General features: G+C 37.6%; 2 protein-coding genes and 1 long non-coding RNA gene across 3 annotated transcripts; 1 reads left to right on the forward strand and 2 right to left on the reverse strand.

Annotated features, from left to right (window-relative positions):
- Positions 1-1118: 1118 nt before the first annotated feature.
- LOC112199522 (putative disease resistance protein At3g14460) lies at positions 1119-2934 on the reverse strand. Its single transcript, XM_024340531.1, has 2 exons — positions 2184-2934; positions 1119-2092 (listed from the first exon to the last, which is right to left on the reverse strand). Exons 1-2 carry the CDS (start codon positions 2932-2934, stop codon positions 1119-1121), a joined length of 1725 nt encoding a protein of 574 aa, XP_024196299.1.
- A 79-nt stretch (positions 2935-3013) lies between these two features.
- LOC112199530 (putative disease resistance RPP13-like protein 1) lies at positions 3014-5254 on the reverse strand. Its single transcript, XM_024340537.1, has one exon. The coding sequence runs from the start codon at positions 5252-5254 to the stop codon at positions 3014-3016; it is 2241 nt and encodes a 746-aa protein (XP_024196305.1).
- A 1816-nt stretch (positions 5255-7070) lies between these two features.
- On the forward strand, positions 7071-8881 carry LOC112176443. The gene is made up of 3 exons (XR_002926936.2): positions 7071-7395; positions 8154-8280; positions 8548-8881. It is a non-coding gene; the product is annotated as an uncharacterized LOC112176443 (long non-coding RNA).
- Positions 8882-15721: the final 6840 nt, after the last annotated feature.

Consider the following 15721-nt stretch of genomic DNA (forward strand, 5'->3'; position numbering starts at 1 on the left):
TGGAATTTAAAAGTCTGGGTGTATTCAATATAGACTTTTAACAGTCCATGAAAATCTTGAGGTATTCAATTAGGATTTTTAAAGACTTCATGCATTCCACCAAAATCTAGGGGTATTCAATTAGGACTTTTAAAAATGAATAAAAGTACAGAGGTATTCAAAATATCATTCATACTTATGGAATTAGAAAATCATGGATAATCATAGACTTTGTAGTGTTAACTATACATACCAAACTCCAATAATTTTCCAACCTCCAAATCAAAGATTTCAAAAAGTCTATCAAAGTTTTCTCTTCAAAAAAAAAAAAAAAGGTCTATCAAAGTTCTTCTCTCTATGCACGAAGAAGTTTGTCCTTCATCATCTCTCTTTCTTAATTTTTTGTCTTTTCTCTAATCTTTTATGATATCAACCTTTTTTGATACCCAACATGTTCATTGTAGTTGTTGAATGTGATTTTTGTTTTGTTTTGTTTTTTTTTCAATTGTGATACTTCGAACCCTAATAGCAATAAAAATAATTTATGAAAACCTAAAACTCAAGTATTGTGGTCTAACCCTAAGATCTTGAACCATACTAAATTTTATCTTATTAATTTGAATTTATATTATGGTTCAAAAAAATGTTGAACAATTGAATTTCAATTGATTGATTATAGATCAAGACATTGACCAATATTGCTACAATATATGTTAATCGGCGAAAACAAAATTGATCAGAATAATTAACTATAAACATCAAGTGATCTATATTATATATTTATGTTGTTGGGAGATTAGGAATGAGAACAAACTCCTAGACAGACTAATAATTATTTATTTGAGTCAATTTCTATTAGAAGATACTGGAGCATTGAAGAGACAACAAGTTATTATTTTGTTTTGTGTTTGGGCTTTGTTTTTTGTTTTTTGTTTATATTTTGTACATCCTAAGAAATCTGTAAAAGTCATTCATAATAAAGTATATAGATTTTCATGAATCAATAAAAGTCTATTGCCAAAATCAATGGTTTTAAGAAATCCATAACAGTCTATCAACTTTTTAAAGAGTCTGTCGACTTTTTAAAAAGTCTATCATTTAAAAAAAGTCTGCACAAATCCAAATACAATACACCCTCCTTAGTTTGATGGCGATGGTGGTGTATGGGAAATGAACTCCATAGGCATGTGCTGTTGGCACCGGTCGGCTCTGGCTTCGTCCTTGAAGTATCCAACATAAACATAAGGGATGTGGGCTATTTCTTTGGGCCAGTGTCGTCCTTTACCAGGTTGATATTTCTTTGTGAGCAGCGGACAGCCCCCATAGATGCGAAGCTGTGTAAGTGAAAGAGGCAGATGATCCTCTTGTTCTGGAATAATAGATGCTACCTTCGGACAATAACAAATTGAAAGGGATTCAAGAGAGGTGAGTGATTGAAAAGATGATGACAGGCGCTTAAGATTTGGGAATTCTCCAATGTGGAGTTTAATGAGAGATTTAGGGAGCAGCACCTCCTTTGGCGGAAAGGACACCAGATCTGGATCTACACCGGAGATATCCAATTCTATAAGAGAGGTGAGTCTGTCCAAGTGGTGAAGCCCCCACTCTGAGAGAGGCTTGCAGCTTTTGGGATTGACAATTTGAAGATTAATTAGGTTGGGTGGGAAACCCTCTTCTAGAATGGATGCCAAACCTCCACAGTATCCCAACGTCAAAGTCTGAAGAGAGCTGAGGTTGTCCATGCCTTTGGGGAGGGCTTCCAATTTATCACAAATGAAGATATCCAAGTCTATCAGGTTGGATGGCAACCCTCCTCTCGAGAAGGAAACGAGACTTCCACATTCGAGTATAAGTAACTTGCGAAGAGTGGAGAGATGGCATAGCCCCTCTGGTAAGGATTTGAGATTTGCACACTTCTCTATCCTAAGATCTTCAAGACAAGTGTCCTCATGGAATGTTTCGATTATTGACTCCAATTGTTCACAGTCACTTATCAAAAGATATTTGAATGCTCTGGGTAGTCGGCCTCCTTTGCCTGATAAGGATGTCAAAGATGCACACTCTGTAATCTCCAAGCCCTCCAGACAACTTTCTAGCTCCCCAGCATCCTTCACTAATAGTTTCAAATTCTGACATTTTGCTATCTCTATTAATTTTATGCTGTGGTGGCACCTGATGCCTTACAAAATGCGTCAAAGAATTACACGACTCCATCTTTACATATTCAAGACAAGGTGGCCAACCAGCTTCTGGAAAAAAAATTAGATTTGAGCATCCAGTTAACACAAGTGACTTGAGTGCTCTTAGCTCTTGAATAAAGTGAGAAGGGGAGTGAGAGATGTTGCCTCCAATAATATTAGAAATCCGACACTGCAGCCATGTATCCTTATTCTCCCATAAACATGTCAACTCTTCACAACCAGTAATCCGCAATCTTTGAATATTTGTTAATCCTCTGATGAACCCATCTATTTTGAGTATGAACTCTGGAATACTTGAGAGCTCAATATCCTCCAGTAACTCAAACTTAACTCCACTTCTGTGCACCACCCTTTTACAACCGTTGATGCACAACTTATGTACATGTTTATAATTGGCGATTGAAACCACTAACTCTTCACATTCAACAATATACAGCTCTGATAATGAATCCACGTTCTTGGGCAACCAACCTTTCAATTTGGGGCAACTAAGGACGGAAAGCTTTTCCATGCACGAGAAATCTTGAATTTCTTCATCTCTTTTGCAAGGAAGCCACTCCTTCCAATTTTGCATATCCTCGAACTTTAGGTCTTCCAACACTGGAAAAGGCAAGCTACACTCTCCATAAAACTTAGCATCCACACTTTCAACACTGGCCAGTCCTTTTATCCAAAGGCTTTTCAGACAAGGTAACTGGCCAAAAGGAGGTAAGAATCGACAATTTTTACAATTCTCTAACTTCACAAACGTCATATCAGAGAATGAAGGATATCCAATCCATTTTGAAAATTCAAAACCATTGTAGCCCTTGATGGTGAGCTGTAGAAGCTTTTTATGAGGTTCTAAACTGCGACTCCTTCTTACTTGTGCCACTCCATTCCAATTGCAAGGTAGTTAGCCCTTCCTTGTTCATTATTTGGGCCCTCTTCGCATCCCCAACATCAATCACATTTTCCAATTTTCCAATCCTCAAGGTCCCACAAAGATGCAATGACTGTATCTCTCCAATCCCTGATGCACTACATTTCCCCACCACAAAATTAGGCAAAGTTCGCAGATGAGTCAACCGACTTACTTGGGGAGGCATTTCTTCCAATGAAGGCGTGTTTGAATTATTGAGATGACGTAAATTAGATAAATTGCTCATGTTTGAAGGTAGTGTCTTCAATTTTGAACAATTCTCTAGAATTAACGTCTGTAAGTTGTAAAGCATGCATGTTGACTCAGGCAAACTCTTTATTAATGTGTGAGAAAGATCAAGGTACCGTAGATGTCTCAACTTACCTACGGAATCTGGCAGCTCGGTCAGTTTATAGCCATTGAAGGAGAGCACCCGCAAGTACTTCAATTGTGGCAATAAATCAAAAGTAGCATAACGAGTTAGATAATTCTCATAACCATTGGAAACTGAAAGTGGTAGGAAAGTTCGCAACCGTTTTGCTTCAGAAAATGTCCCAAATCTTTTTACCCCATCGAACTTACCAGAAATGTAAGTCAGATTACGAGTCTTTGCGGAACATCTACCATGCGGTTTATCCTCCAATCTGCAAAATGTGTCTCCAGCAGCCCATCGTGCCAAATCACCAACAAGGTCATGCATTACATAGCATGAACTGTTTCTGCCCGAGTTTTGAAATAATGACCGAGACAGTAGCTCCGCAAAATATTCTTCATCGATATCTTCCATTGCTTTAGTCCCTTCTTGTTGCTCAAGGAGACCCTCTGCCATCCACAGAAGGATAAATTGGGTTTTCCCAAATTCATAGTCATTTGGAAGTATTGAGCAATAGGCAAAGCACCTCTTCAAAGTTGAAGGGAGATAATGATAACTCAATCTCAGTACTGGGAGTATTTTACTCCCATCTGATGTACTCCATAATTTTTCATTCAGTATTTCCTCCCACTGGTCAGTTTCTTTACAACGTAAAACACCACCAAGAGTTTTTGCAGCCAATGGCAATCCATTGCAGTTCGTAACAATTTTCTTCTCAAGCAACTCGAAATTTGGTGGCCTGTCATTGCTAACATGCTGCTCAAATACTTGTAAACAACCTTCATCTGATAGAGTCTTTAAATAATAAACTTCAGCGGCTGGGGCTCCCATCAATGCAGCAACTTTTTCCTCACGTGTTATCACCATTACCTTGCTTCCCTTAGCTCCCCTACGAAAGGGAGCTTGCAATTTTTTCCATGAATCATAATCACATGTGCTCCAGATATCATCTAAAACAATCAAAAACCTTTTACCATCGATCTCCTTGCTCAGATTATCTTGAAGTCGACTGAACTCATCCACATCACATGGCCGAGATGTGACTTCCTTAAAAATAGTTCTCGTCACCGTTTGAAGATCAAAGTTATCGGATACTGAAACCCAGATCTTGAGATCAAACTGTTCCACCGCAGCTACATCATTGAAGACTTGTGCCACAATCGTTGTCTTGCCGACTCCTCCCATACCAACAATGGCAACAACTTTATAATTTGTGGAAGAAGAAGGATCAGCATCTCTGGACAACAATTCCACAATATTTCGTGCGTCTTCATCTCTCCCAACCACAGGTCCATCCAACACATACGAACTTGGTGTCCTTTGCGATGAGGATGTTGAAGTAGAGGTATGCTCAATATATTTCAAACCGAGTTTCTCTTTCCGGTCAAATATGTCTTGCAAGCGGTTAGCAATGTCGTCTATCTGGGAGTTCATATTGAAATTGAACTTGACTTTATGAGGAACTTTGGTAAAGAAGCCTCGTACCTTGCTTGTGCCAGTTTGGTTAACCTTGAGCTGCTTGCGTTCCAACATCTCATTAGAAAAGGTGTTGAGTAGATCGTCGATATCATAAGCCAAGTGTCTGAGGTCATTCAGCCACAGATCCACTGCCATGTTCGTCAGCTGCTTCTCCTCCGCATCTGAAAGAACCGCTGCAATTGCGGACAGTGTTCCTCTCCATTTCTGCAGCTTTTTGCGAACTCCTCCCAAGCTTCCAAAGTAGCCTGGGAACTCCCGAGGCGTTAACCTGTCCAGCAGCACCTGAAGGAATGCCGCAAGAAAGATCTCTCCCACTGCCATTCTTTTGTTGAAAGGAAGTACAACTTTAGTTGTAAAGAGGAAAGAGGAAAGAGAATAGAGAAGAAAGCAGCAAAGCAAATGAAGCAAAGAAGGATATATACTGAGAATTCATTGCAGAAGCATGTGATTAACTGGGGATAAGAAGCATGTGGCTTTATATCTTCGACAGAGCAAGGCGACAGGGCGGTCCTGACATTTTAGAATTATGAACCGAATAATTAAAACGTGACCTCACATAAAATAATTATATAATTGAATAAATTATTTATATCTATATATATAAATTAAATCCATACATTAATAGTAATTAAAAAAAATAAGGGATTCAATTCCAAAATAATTTTTCTCTTAGAAGTTTTTATTTGTTTTTTTGAGAGAAATTTTAAAAGGGAAATGATGGAAAAAGTCACATTAGAGTGTGAAATGATAGAAAGGTCACCTACTTTCCCACTTAATAAAAAGATCCATTATAAATTGGTAGTAATATTAATTTAGTCCTTATTAATAATTAAGTGATGTTAAAAAAGGTCAGTTTTTAGTTTTTTTGATTCCCATTCTGCCCTTAAGTCAAAAATGCTAAAGCTCAAATTTTCTCTATCTTGTTCTTGTTCTTGGCTATTTCGGAGAGAGACAAAGCGAAGGAGCAAAAAATTTCCAATTCCAGTCAGATTCTCAAGCCAGCCTTCTCAGAACATCAAGGCTCGATTGCTTGAAGAGGTTCCCAAGTTGCAGAGATTGGCTGTAAAGAAGGTGGAGAGGAGAAAAACGGTCACTCCTCGACCTAATTCTTTAGATTTGAGGGCTGGGAATGGAGCTACCGGCGGCGGTGAAATGTCAGCGGCTCAGAAGCTGTTGGTCACTTCGATGAGGAGTTTATCGGTTTTGTTTTAGGGCGAGTCGTACACGCTCCAGGTGAGTAAAGCGAAGCGACCACCGTCTCCGATTGCGAGGAAAGGGACGCCGGAGAGAAGGAAGGGCTTCGACGCAGGCGAGGCCGGATCAGAGCGAGAATTCCAGACTGATGGAGCAGTACCGGTGGCCACTAAGGTTGAGGCCGGACACTTGTATGACCAGGAGCTTGGATTGTACGGTGGAGATGAAGAAATTGAATGGATCTGGCTCCAATGTGGTTAGGGCATTGCAAAATTCACTGGGGAATGATCTTGATGGGAGATTGAGCTAATGCTGCACTAGCTGCACAGAGGTCGAATGCAGAGGTATGGCTCCTGGACTTAATCCCCATTGTCTTGAATATACAATAATTGTGTTTTGCTTACATTGGATGGCATAAGTTTGTATTGTTATATTTTTCTTGTTTCTCTGAGCCTTGATTTATATGGAAATATTTGAATGCTTTTCTGCTTCTTATACATGATTATCTATGCAATTTGTTTTGCTGCAATTCAAGTTTTTGGTAACTTATTGGTATGGCACCCCTTTCACTTTTGTTATAACAGTATTGTCAGTAATTTCTGAAATGATCAAAGTTGGACTAGTAGATAGAAATCTGTAACGAAAACTAGGTTAGTGTTGTGTGGTTTGTGAAAACTTGTATATTGAAGATATATGCTTTAATACTTATGGAATTTAAGGTCATTCTGCTTTCTTCTTTCTATGTCATTAAATGATAGGTTATCATGTGAAGCATATTCCTGCATAAAGAAGCATTTGATATATGTCACTAGGCAAAATTTTCACTTTCTGCTTCTTCCTAAAGGCTCTGATTTAATGAATGCATCTGGCTGCAGATATAAGATATGAGCACCTGTAGGGTGGGTTAGCTTGATAGCTTGGCTACTGAAGATGAGGTGGGTGGTCTAGTATTTCAGCAGTTAGGATGGATTACAGATTCATTGAATTTTGTTTTGAGTGAGAACTTGTTTTATGATTTGGATTTCTCAAACTATAAACTGTAAACCACTCCTGTGATCTTCCTCGTTAGGTTACTAATTGATCCATTTTCAATGCAGCTAGCATATCTGCCTGATAAAAAACGGGAATATGTGATTGATGATGATGCTCTAAGTCATGCTTCCGAGCTTTCAGTGGAAGGAAGAGATGATATAACTAATCTTGATGAGTTGGTCAAGGATTACAAAAGAAACAGAAGACGTGGAATGCTCGGATGGTTTAAACTGAAAGTAAGTACTCATTTGTTTCTTTAGTGCTGACTTCAGTATGGCTTTGATATATTTAGAGTTTGTTTCAGAAGGACAAAATATAGGATTTAGTTAATGCGATGACAGTCCCCCTTCCCCTTTTTAAGACAATACTTACTTTCAAGCTACACCTTGGTTGTCTTCTTTACTCTGCTTTCATTCTGAGTTTTGGGTAAAACATATGGACTGATATATAAGTCAATGCCCGTGAACTATACTATTTTGTAACATCTATTTTTCAAGAATTTTTATCACTAATTTGATTTGGTAATATCTAGAAACCATCTTTTTCTTTTTGTATGCTAATGCCTAGACTTCATCCTTTATATGTTAGGAGCAGCTGTAAATTGGAAGAAACGATTGCATGTCTTGTTGACTTGAGCTTCATATAGTTAGGTGGGCATAACATTAAAAGGATGCATTGTTGTCGGATGATTAAGTTGAAAGCTCAGATATATTGTTAAGCCTTATTATTTCTTCCCCAATAAGATATTAGTTAGTTCAGTCACTATCTGTATATTACTATATATTCATCACTCTCCGAGTCTCTGTCAATATACACTACTAAAACTCGGTTATTCATTTAAGTTATACAAGAGGAAAATATAATTTTATTGTAGTAGCAAATGATTAATACTCTATGGATAAGATGTTATGGACGTGTGTTTATCATTTGGGTGCATGATGTATGGAATTTCAACTTATTATTTTCTGATTATTACTGACGAGGAATTTTACAGGGTCTTAGTTACTCTCCAGAGATGTAGCAAAAAGTAACTAAAACATTTTCTGGAGCATGGAGAATGAGAGTAGCTCTTGCCTGTGCCCTTTTCATTTCACAATATAATGGACTGGCATTCCTTTGATGTGAGTGATGATAGTATTTCATTGAGTTGTATAGTTTCACGTTTGATTTTAGTCTACATTCATGTCAGACATTGTTTCAGTAGTTAGTTATTTGAATTCTATATTTGGTGGCAATTATATGGATTGATAGTATGTACCACCGAGAACTGAACTTTGAGACAAATTCCCACCCTTTTCTTTTTGGAATATTGTAGAGTCTTAGAAGAGATAAGTACTACCGAGCTTTTGGGTAGAAGACTAAGCTATCTGTGATGTTAATGTTAGCAGTCCAAAGTTGGAGATAGGCTACACACATCAATGGATGTCAGTTAGTGAATCCAGCGCTCAAGAGTTGGAGAGTTCCATGAAAGTTTTGACAAAAGTGGACTTGGACTTGGCATATTCTGCTGAGAAGTTGGCAAATCTACAGGAGCTTATGATGCGCCTATTCTCTCAAGAAAATGATCTTGAAGCAATGGCCACCGCAAATAACTATATCATGAGAAACTATTGTGATTCAGATTTTTCTAGATTTTGTTTTAAAAAGTTTGTCATTTCACTATCTATAAGGCCAATGTTGTGGTATATGGTTTTGATTGAAAATCTAGCAGTCTTTTTCCTACTTGTTCTCGTTTTTGTATGTATATTTGTTAAATCAGAGGAGTATAGTTATGATTTTCGCAATCAAGCCTTCTTTGATTTGCATTAAGCCCTCTTGTAGTCTTTCCAATAATATCTATTGTTTCGTTTGTCCATTTTAATACCTCTTATAGTCGCTTTCTTCCCTTTGTTATCATGAATGTGACATGGCCAGTGACATAACCAGTGACTTGGCAAGTGACATGTAATTAAAAGTGATTTGGCAAGTGACATGTGATTGATAGTGACTTAGTCAGTGACTTTGATAGTTACATGATTGGTGACATGGTCATGACTGTGACAGGGCCAGTAACATAGCCAGTGACTTAAGATTAACAATGACTGCAGTAACATAGCCAGTGACTTGGTCAGTGACTTTGTGTATAATAGTAACATGACCAGTAACATGCAATGCGACCTAGCCAGTGATATGGATCTAACAGTGACTTGGCAAGTGCCGTGATTTACAATGACTTGGCAAGTGAGATGTGATTGGTGGTGACATGGTCAGTTACTTAGTTAGTGACATGTGATTAACAATGACTTGGCTATTAACTTGTGACTTGGCTATTGACAGTTACTTGGTCAGTGACATGGTCAGTTACTTGGTCAGTGACATGTGATTAACAGTACTTGGCTATTAACTTATGACTTGGCTACTGACAGTTACTTGGTCAGTGACATGGTCAGTTACTTGGTCAGTGACATGGTCAGTTACTTAGTTAGTGACATGTGATTAACAGTGACTTGGTCAGTGACATGTTCAGTTACTTAGTTAGTGACATGGTCAGTTACTTAGTTAGTGACATGTGATTAATAGTGACTTGGCTACTGACAGTTACTTGGTCAGTGACATGGTCAGTCACATACATTGGAAGTGACATGATCAGTTACATAATCAGTTACATGGTCAGTTACTTAGTTACTTGGTTGTGACTTGGTTACTGACAGTTACTTGGTTAGTGACATGGTCAGTTACTTAGTTAGTGACAAGTGATTAACAGTGACTTGGCTATTAACTTGTGACTTGGCTAGTGACAATTACTTGGTTAGTGACATGGTCAGTTACTTAGTTACTTGGTTGTGACTTGGTTACTGACAGTTACTTGGTTAGTGACATGGTCAGTTACTTAGTTAGTGACATGTGATTAACAATGACTTGGCTACTGACAGTTACTTGGACAGTGACATTGTCAGTTACTTAATTAGTGACATGTGATTAACAGTGACTTGGCTATTAACTTGTGACTTGGCTACTGACAGTTACTTGGTTAGTGACATGGTCAGTTACTTAGTTAGTATAGTGACTTGGCTACTGACAGTTACTTGGTCAGTGACATGGTCAGTTACTTAGTTAGTGACATGTGATTAACAGTGACTTGGGTATTAACTTGTGACTTGGCTACTGACAATTACTTGGTTAGTGACATGGTCAGTTACTTAGTTAGTGACATGTGATTACAGTGACTTGGCTATTAACTTGTGACTTAGCTACTGACAGTTACTTGGTTAGTGACATGGTCAGTGACATGATCAGTTACTTAGTTAGTGACATGTGATTAACAGTGACTTGGCTATTAACTTGTGACTTGGCTAGTGACATGGTCAGTTACTTGGTTAGTAACATGTGATTAACAGTGATTTGGCTATTAACTTGTGACTTGGCTACTGACAGTTACTTAGCTAGTGACATAGTCAGTGACATGGTCAGTTACTTAGTTAGTGACATGTGATTACAGTGACTTGACTATTAACTTGTGACTTGGCTACTGACAGTTACTTGGTCAGTGACATGGTCAGTTACTTAGTTAGTGACATGTGATTACAGTGACTTGACTATTAACTTGTGACTTGGCTATTGACAGTTACTTGGTCAGTGACATGGTCAGTTACTTAGTTAGTGCCATGTGATTACAGTGACTTGACTATTAACTTGTGACTTGGCTACTGACAGTCACTGTTAAACACATGTCACTAACTAAGTAACTGACCATGTCACTGACCAAGTAACTGTCAGTAGCCAAGTCACAAGTTAATAGCCAAGTCACTGTTAATCACATGTCACTAACTAAGTAACTAACCATGTCACTGACCAAGTAACTGTTAGTAGCCAAGTCACAAGTTAATAGCCAAGTCACTGTTAATCACATGTCACTAACTAAGTAACTGACCATGTCACATTACATGTCACTAACCAAGTAACTGTCAGTAGCCAAGTCACTGTTAATGACATATCACTAAGTAACTGACCATGTCACTGACGAAGTAACTGTCAGTAGCCAGGTCACAAGTTGATAGCCAAGTCACTGTTAATCACATGTCACTAACTAAGTAAATGATCATGTCACTGACGAAGTAACTGTCAGTAGCCAAGTCACAAGTTAATAGCCAAGTCACTGTTAATCACATGTCACTGACTAAGTAACTGACCATGTCACTGACTAAGTCACTGACCATGTCACTGACTAAGTCACAAGTTGATAGCTAAGTCATTGTTAATCACATGTCATTAACTAAGTAACTGACCATGTTACATTACTTGTCAGTTGTCAGTGACATTACTGACAATGTCACTGACATGTATATAATAGTGACTTGATCAGTGACATGCAATGTGCCCTAGCCGGTGACATGGATATAACAGTGACTTGGCGAGTGATGTAATTGACAATGACTTGGCTACTGACTTGTGATCAACATTGGTCATGACCAGTGACCTGGACAGTAACTTGATCTATGCCGAATTCATTTCTCATTTTTATTTTTTCCTTAATATCAAATACTTGCCTATCAAAGTAGTTTGACCAGAAAAATAAGAAGTAAGGCTACAAGTTCCATCAGATTATTACAAATTCATCTTCAACAGATTATTATGCAATCATCTTCAACAGACATTTTCTATGTCGAGAATGGGGTGTAACAAGACAAACGAGATTGGGTACTGATACAAGAGGAGCAAGACAAGGCCTGTGTCATCTCATGTAGCATATTAGGACAGATAATCTGTTGAAGCATGGTTCATAGTTTACTCGCATCAATCCAATATTCAGCAAGGTTCCATCATTGGCTCTTCACCTCTTCAGTGAAGCATGTCCAGTGTCACCTAAATGCTTATGTAATTGATTCCTGCTGCAGAAAAACCATCCACATCCAACTAATTAACATTACCAGAAAACTAGAACTATAATTATGATAAGAACAAATGAACCAAACAAATTGCTACAAAGTGAACCAAACTTGCTGCTATGCTAGTTAGACTATCCAAAATTTCAAGCATGGATAGTGCAAAATGATGTTCAAAACATCAAATTCGAAATCAAAAAAGCAGATGGACGAAGAAACAGAACTTCATATTCTTAGCAACAAATTCAAATAACCATAATTTTCCTTTTTTGTTTTACATGTAAAACTACTAAACTAGTAAAACCCACCAAGCCCAACACTATTCCCTGATCACCACTAATAGAACTGTAATACTAAGAACAAAATGTGAAAAAGAACTTGGTGAACAAAGAAACAAAGTTCACACTTATTTGGAATGATTCACAAACCTTTCGACCTTGGCATCATTCAAATTCAGTCCAACCATAGCCTCACCCAATCCACAGCTCACATCAGCAAGTATATTCTGGTCATTGTAATGGGTCACAGCCTGCACAATCGCCCTGCCCCGCTTCAATGGAATGTCAATGCAATATAATCTATTAAATATCACATTCCAACTATCAAAAAGGCACAAAAGATCAAATAACATAATTATAAAAATTTCAAATCAGCAACAGTACAGTTCACTAGTTCATTACTTCAAGAAACTAGAAACTTTGAAATGTTCTTTATGAGTTTTCATGCCAAAGCCAATGAGTCTACAAGAAAAAAAAAAAACTTAGAAATTGATCGAGTTTGGATTAAGATTTTGAAGAGATTGAGAGAGTTGGAGCCTTGGAGAGATTGGAATCGAAAAGCCAATGGATCTGCATGAGACATTTTTTATGAGATAGGAGTTAGTTTCTTTATCTTCATATTACTTAAATATCTTAGCCTTTACGTTCTGAATCTGCAATATGAAGATGATCCTACTTGGTGATCAAGAGCTAATGCAAGTCCAAAAGGCAACAATTGAAAAAGCTTTTGGAACAATATTCTTATAGATGGAAAAAGGCAACAAACCAATCGTTCACAGGGTTTGAAAGATCCACATACATATTTTCACATTTGAATTCAAGCTTCAAACTCGGATTCATAGAAAAAGGCAACACACCAACTGTTCATAGAAAAAGATAACAAACCAATCAACTTCAAATTCCAAGCATATTCAATGAAGTTCATAAAATTCAAGCTCGGATTGAAAACAAAATAGATATTCAACTCCAAAATGATCAAATTCAAAGCTCAATAAGGGAAGAATCAACTTCCATTTCATTTAGAGAAATCGAGCAAGTAAGAATCGAAAATCAAAATCGCTTAAGCTATACGAGATTGAAATTTACCAATCGACGAGGCCGACTTGATCTTCGTAAAGCGAAAGAGTGAGATTTGTGAGAGATAACACATAAACAATAACAATCAAGCAAAGGACAGTGCCGAAGGGGCTTTCATCAAATTTCAACAATCAAAGCAACACAGATAGTCAAATTCAACGCTAAACCATCAAAATTGAGAAAGCAAAAATCAGAAAGAGCCTTACATGTGCTTCGAACATGGTTGCGAATCGAACTGATGGACGGTCGACCGGATTATGACCTCAGCAAAGTACCGGATTCAACACAATCAGCAAAATGATCTCCGGCAAGTACTTGGTGAGCGGAGGGATGATCTTGCGGAAGAGAGCGACATTCCTTTGTGGCAAGTTGAGCCTGGACTCGTTGTGGCCCCGGCGGTGACAGTGTAGAGGTCAGAGACGTACTGGGAGCCATTGGAGAGAGAGATATATTTTGGTATGGATAAGGCCATAAGGGTTCAAATGGGCTTGGACATCTCGGGAGAGAGAGATGCTGGTGGCAGTTTTTGTAATTAAGTTTAACTCTAGTGGTAGGTTGTAAAGAGGTGACTTAAATGATCATGGGGACAATTGTGTTAACTGTATTATAATAAGGCACTTCAAAATGACCTCTTTTATCATTGTCCCAATTTTAAATACACACCCCTAATCACTTAATACATATCCCTATTATTTTATATTTCAAATTAGATTTTGTAGGTAGGTTAAAATACCAAAACAGACATCTATGCATTAGAAGAAGAAAAAAATAGTCATATTTTCCTTATATTATTCTATTTATGTATAAATAGTTAGATAAACACAACAAATTTCTATACATGGCCTCCCAATTTAATACAAGAATAAAGTTAGAAACTTTATAACCTAATTTTTTTTCTTAAATAAATTGTAATTAAATGAGGTTTGAAACCAAAATATTTAGAATTTCAAATTCAATTGCATTAAATATTTTTAAAACATATCGCTTTACTCCCATTTTTTAGTTAATTTCCTTTTTTGTTCTAAGAGTTATGATTAATCAATTTATTTTTTAATATAAAACATCACAGGTGAAAAAACTTTGTAATTGTTAATTTGTTTGGCCCCTTTAATAACAACTTTATAGTTCCGCCATGATTGAGAAACTATTGGTATAGTTTTGGTTGAATGTTCAACTCATAATTTTATACTTGATTAACATGGTGTTTGGTGGATGAGAGCTCAAATAACACAAAACCCGGCCTATTTATATGCATCTATTTAAAGGGAACAATAATAAATTTTTATGGATTTCTCATCAATAACTAACGCAAGTAATCAATATGGTCATTTACAAAACATCAATATACTAGAATATACTAATCATATTAAATAGTAACCTTAATATAGTCAAAAAGTAGGATATTTCATGATTTTTGAGATTAATGGTATTTTAAGTACTTTGGGTTGTGTATTTAGTAAAGTATTATAATGAGAAATTAAATGGGTGGTGTATTAAGTATGGAGTGTGTATTAAGTAATTAGGGGTGTGTAAAACTTCTCTTTTTTTGATAAAGAAGAATTTTTCTCTCATAAGTTGAAAAAATAACAAAGAATAAGGGTCAATGATAAAAGAGGTCATTTTGAAGTGTCTTAATGTAATTCCACTAACACAAATGTTCTCATGATAATTAAGGTCACCCCTTTACAACCTGCCACTAGAGTTAAACTTAATTACAAAAACTGCCACCGACAGCTTTCTTTCTGCCTCCCATTAATTAAGCCTGTCTGAACCCCTATTCATTCAGACTCTCGACCCTTACCGAAAACTATCTCTATCTCTCTCAAATTCTCTGCATCTGGATTTTCTGTTCGTTCGCGGAGCTCAGAAACTGATGGCTTCTTCGTCGTTGAGATCTTCGTTGACGGTAACGGCAGCAGCCGCTGTGAACAATGGCGGAGGTGGAAGGTTCGAGAGGCAGCAACTCCATCCAGCTAGGCAAACGACTTTGTCTGTTCGATTCAAGCTGGCGTCTTCCTCGAATTTATGGATGAAAGAGGAGGCGGCGCCACTGGCAAGCGTGGAGGCTTCGGCCGCGAAATCGAAGGCTTCAAGGTCTTTGTCGTCGTTGGCGACAACAAAAGCCACGTCGGACTCGGCGTCAAGTGCAGCAAGGAGGTTGCTACTGCTATTCGTGGAGCCGTTATTGTGGCTAAGCTGTGGGTGATTCTTGTGAGGAGGGGTTACAAGATTGGAAAGCCCCACACCATGCATTGCAAAGTCACCGGAAAGTGTGCCTCTGTTATCGTGGGGATGGTGCCTGCTCCTCGTGGTTTTGGTATTGTGGTGGCTAGGGTTCCCAAGAA

Source organism: Rosa chinensis, chromosome 1, assembly GCF_002994745.2.
Source record: "Rosa chinensis cultivar Old Blush chromosome 1, RchiOBHm-V2, whole genome shotgun sequence".
NCBI lineage: Eukaryota > Viridiplantae > Streptophyta > Magnoliopsida > Rosales > Rosaceae > Rosa > Rosa chinensis.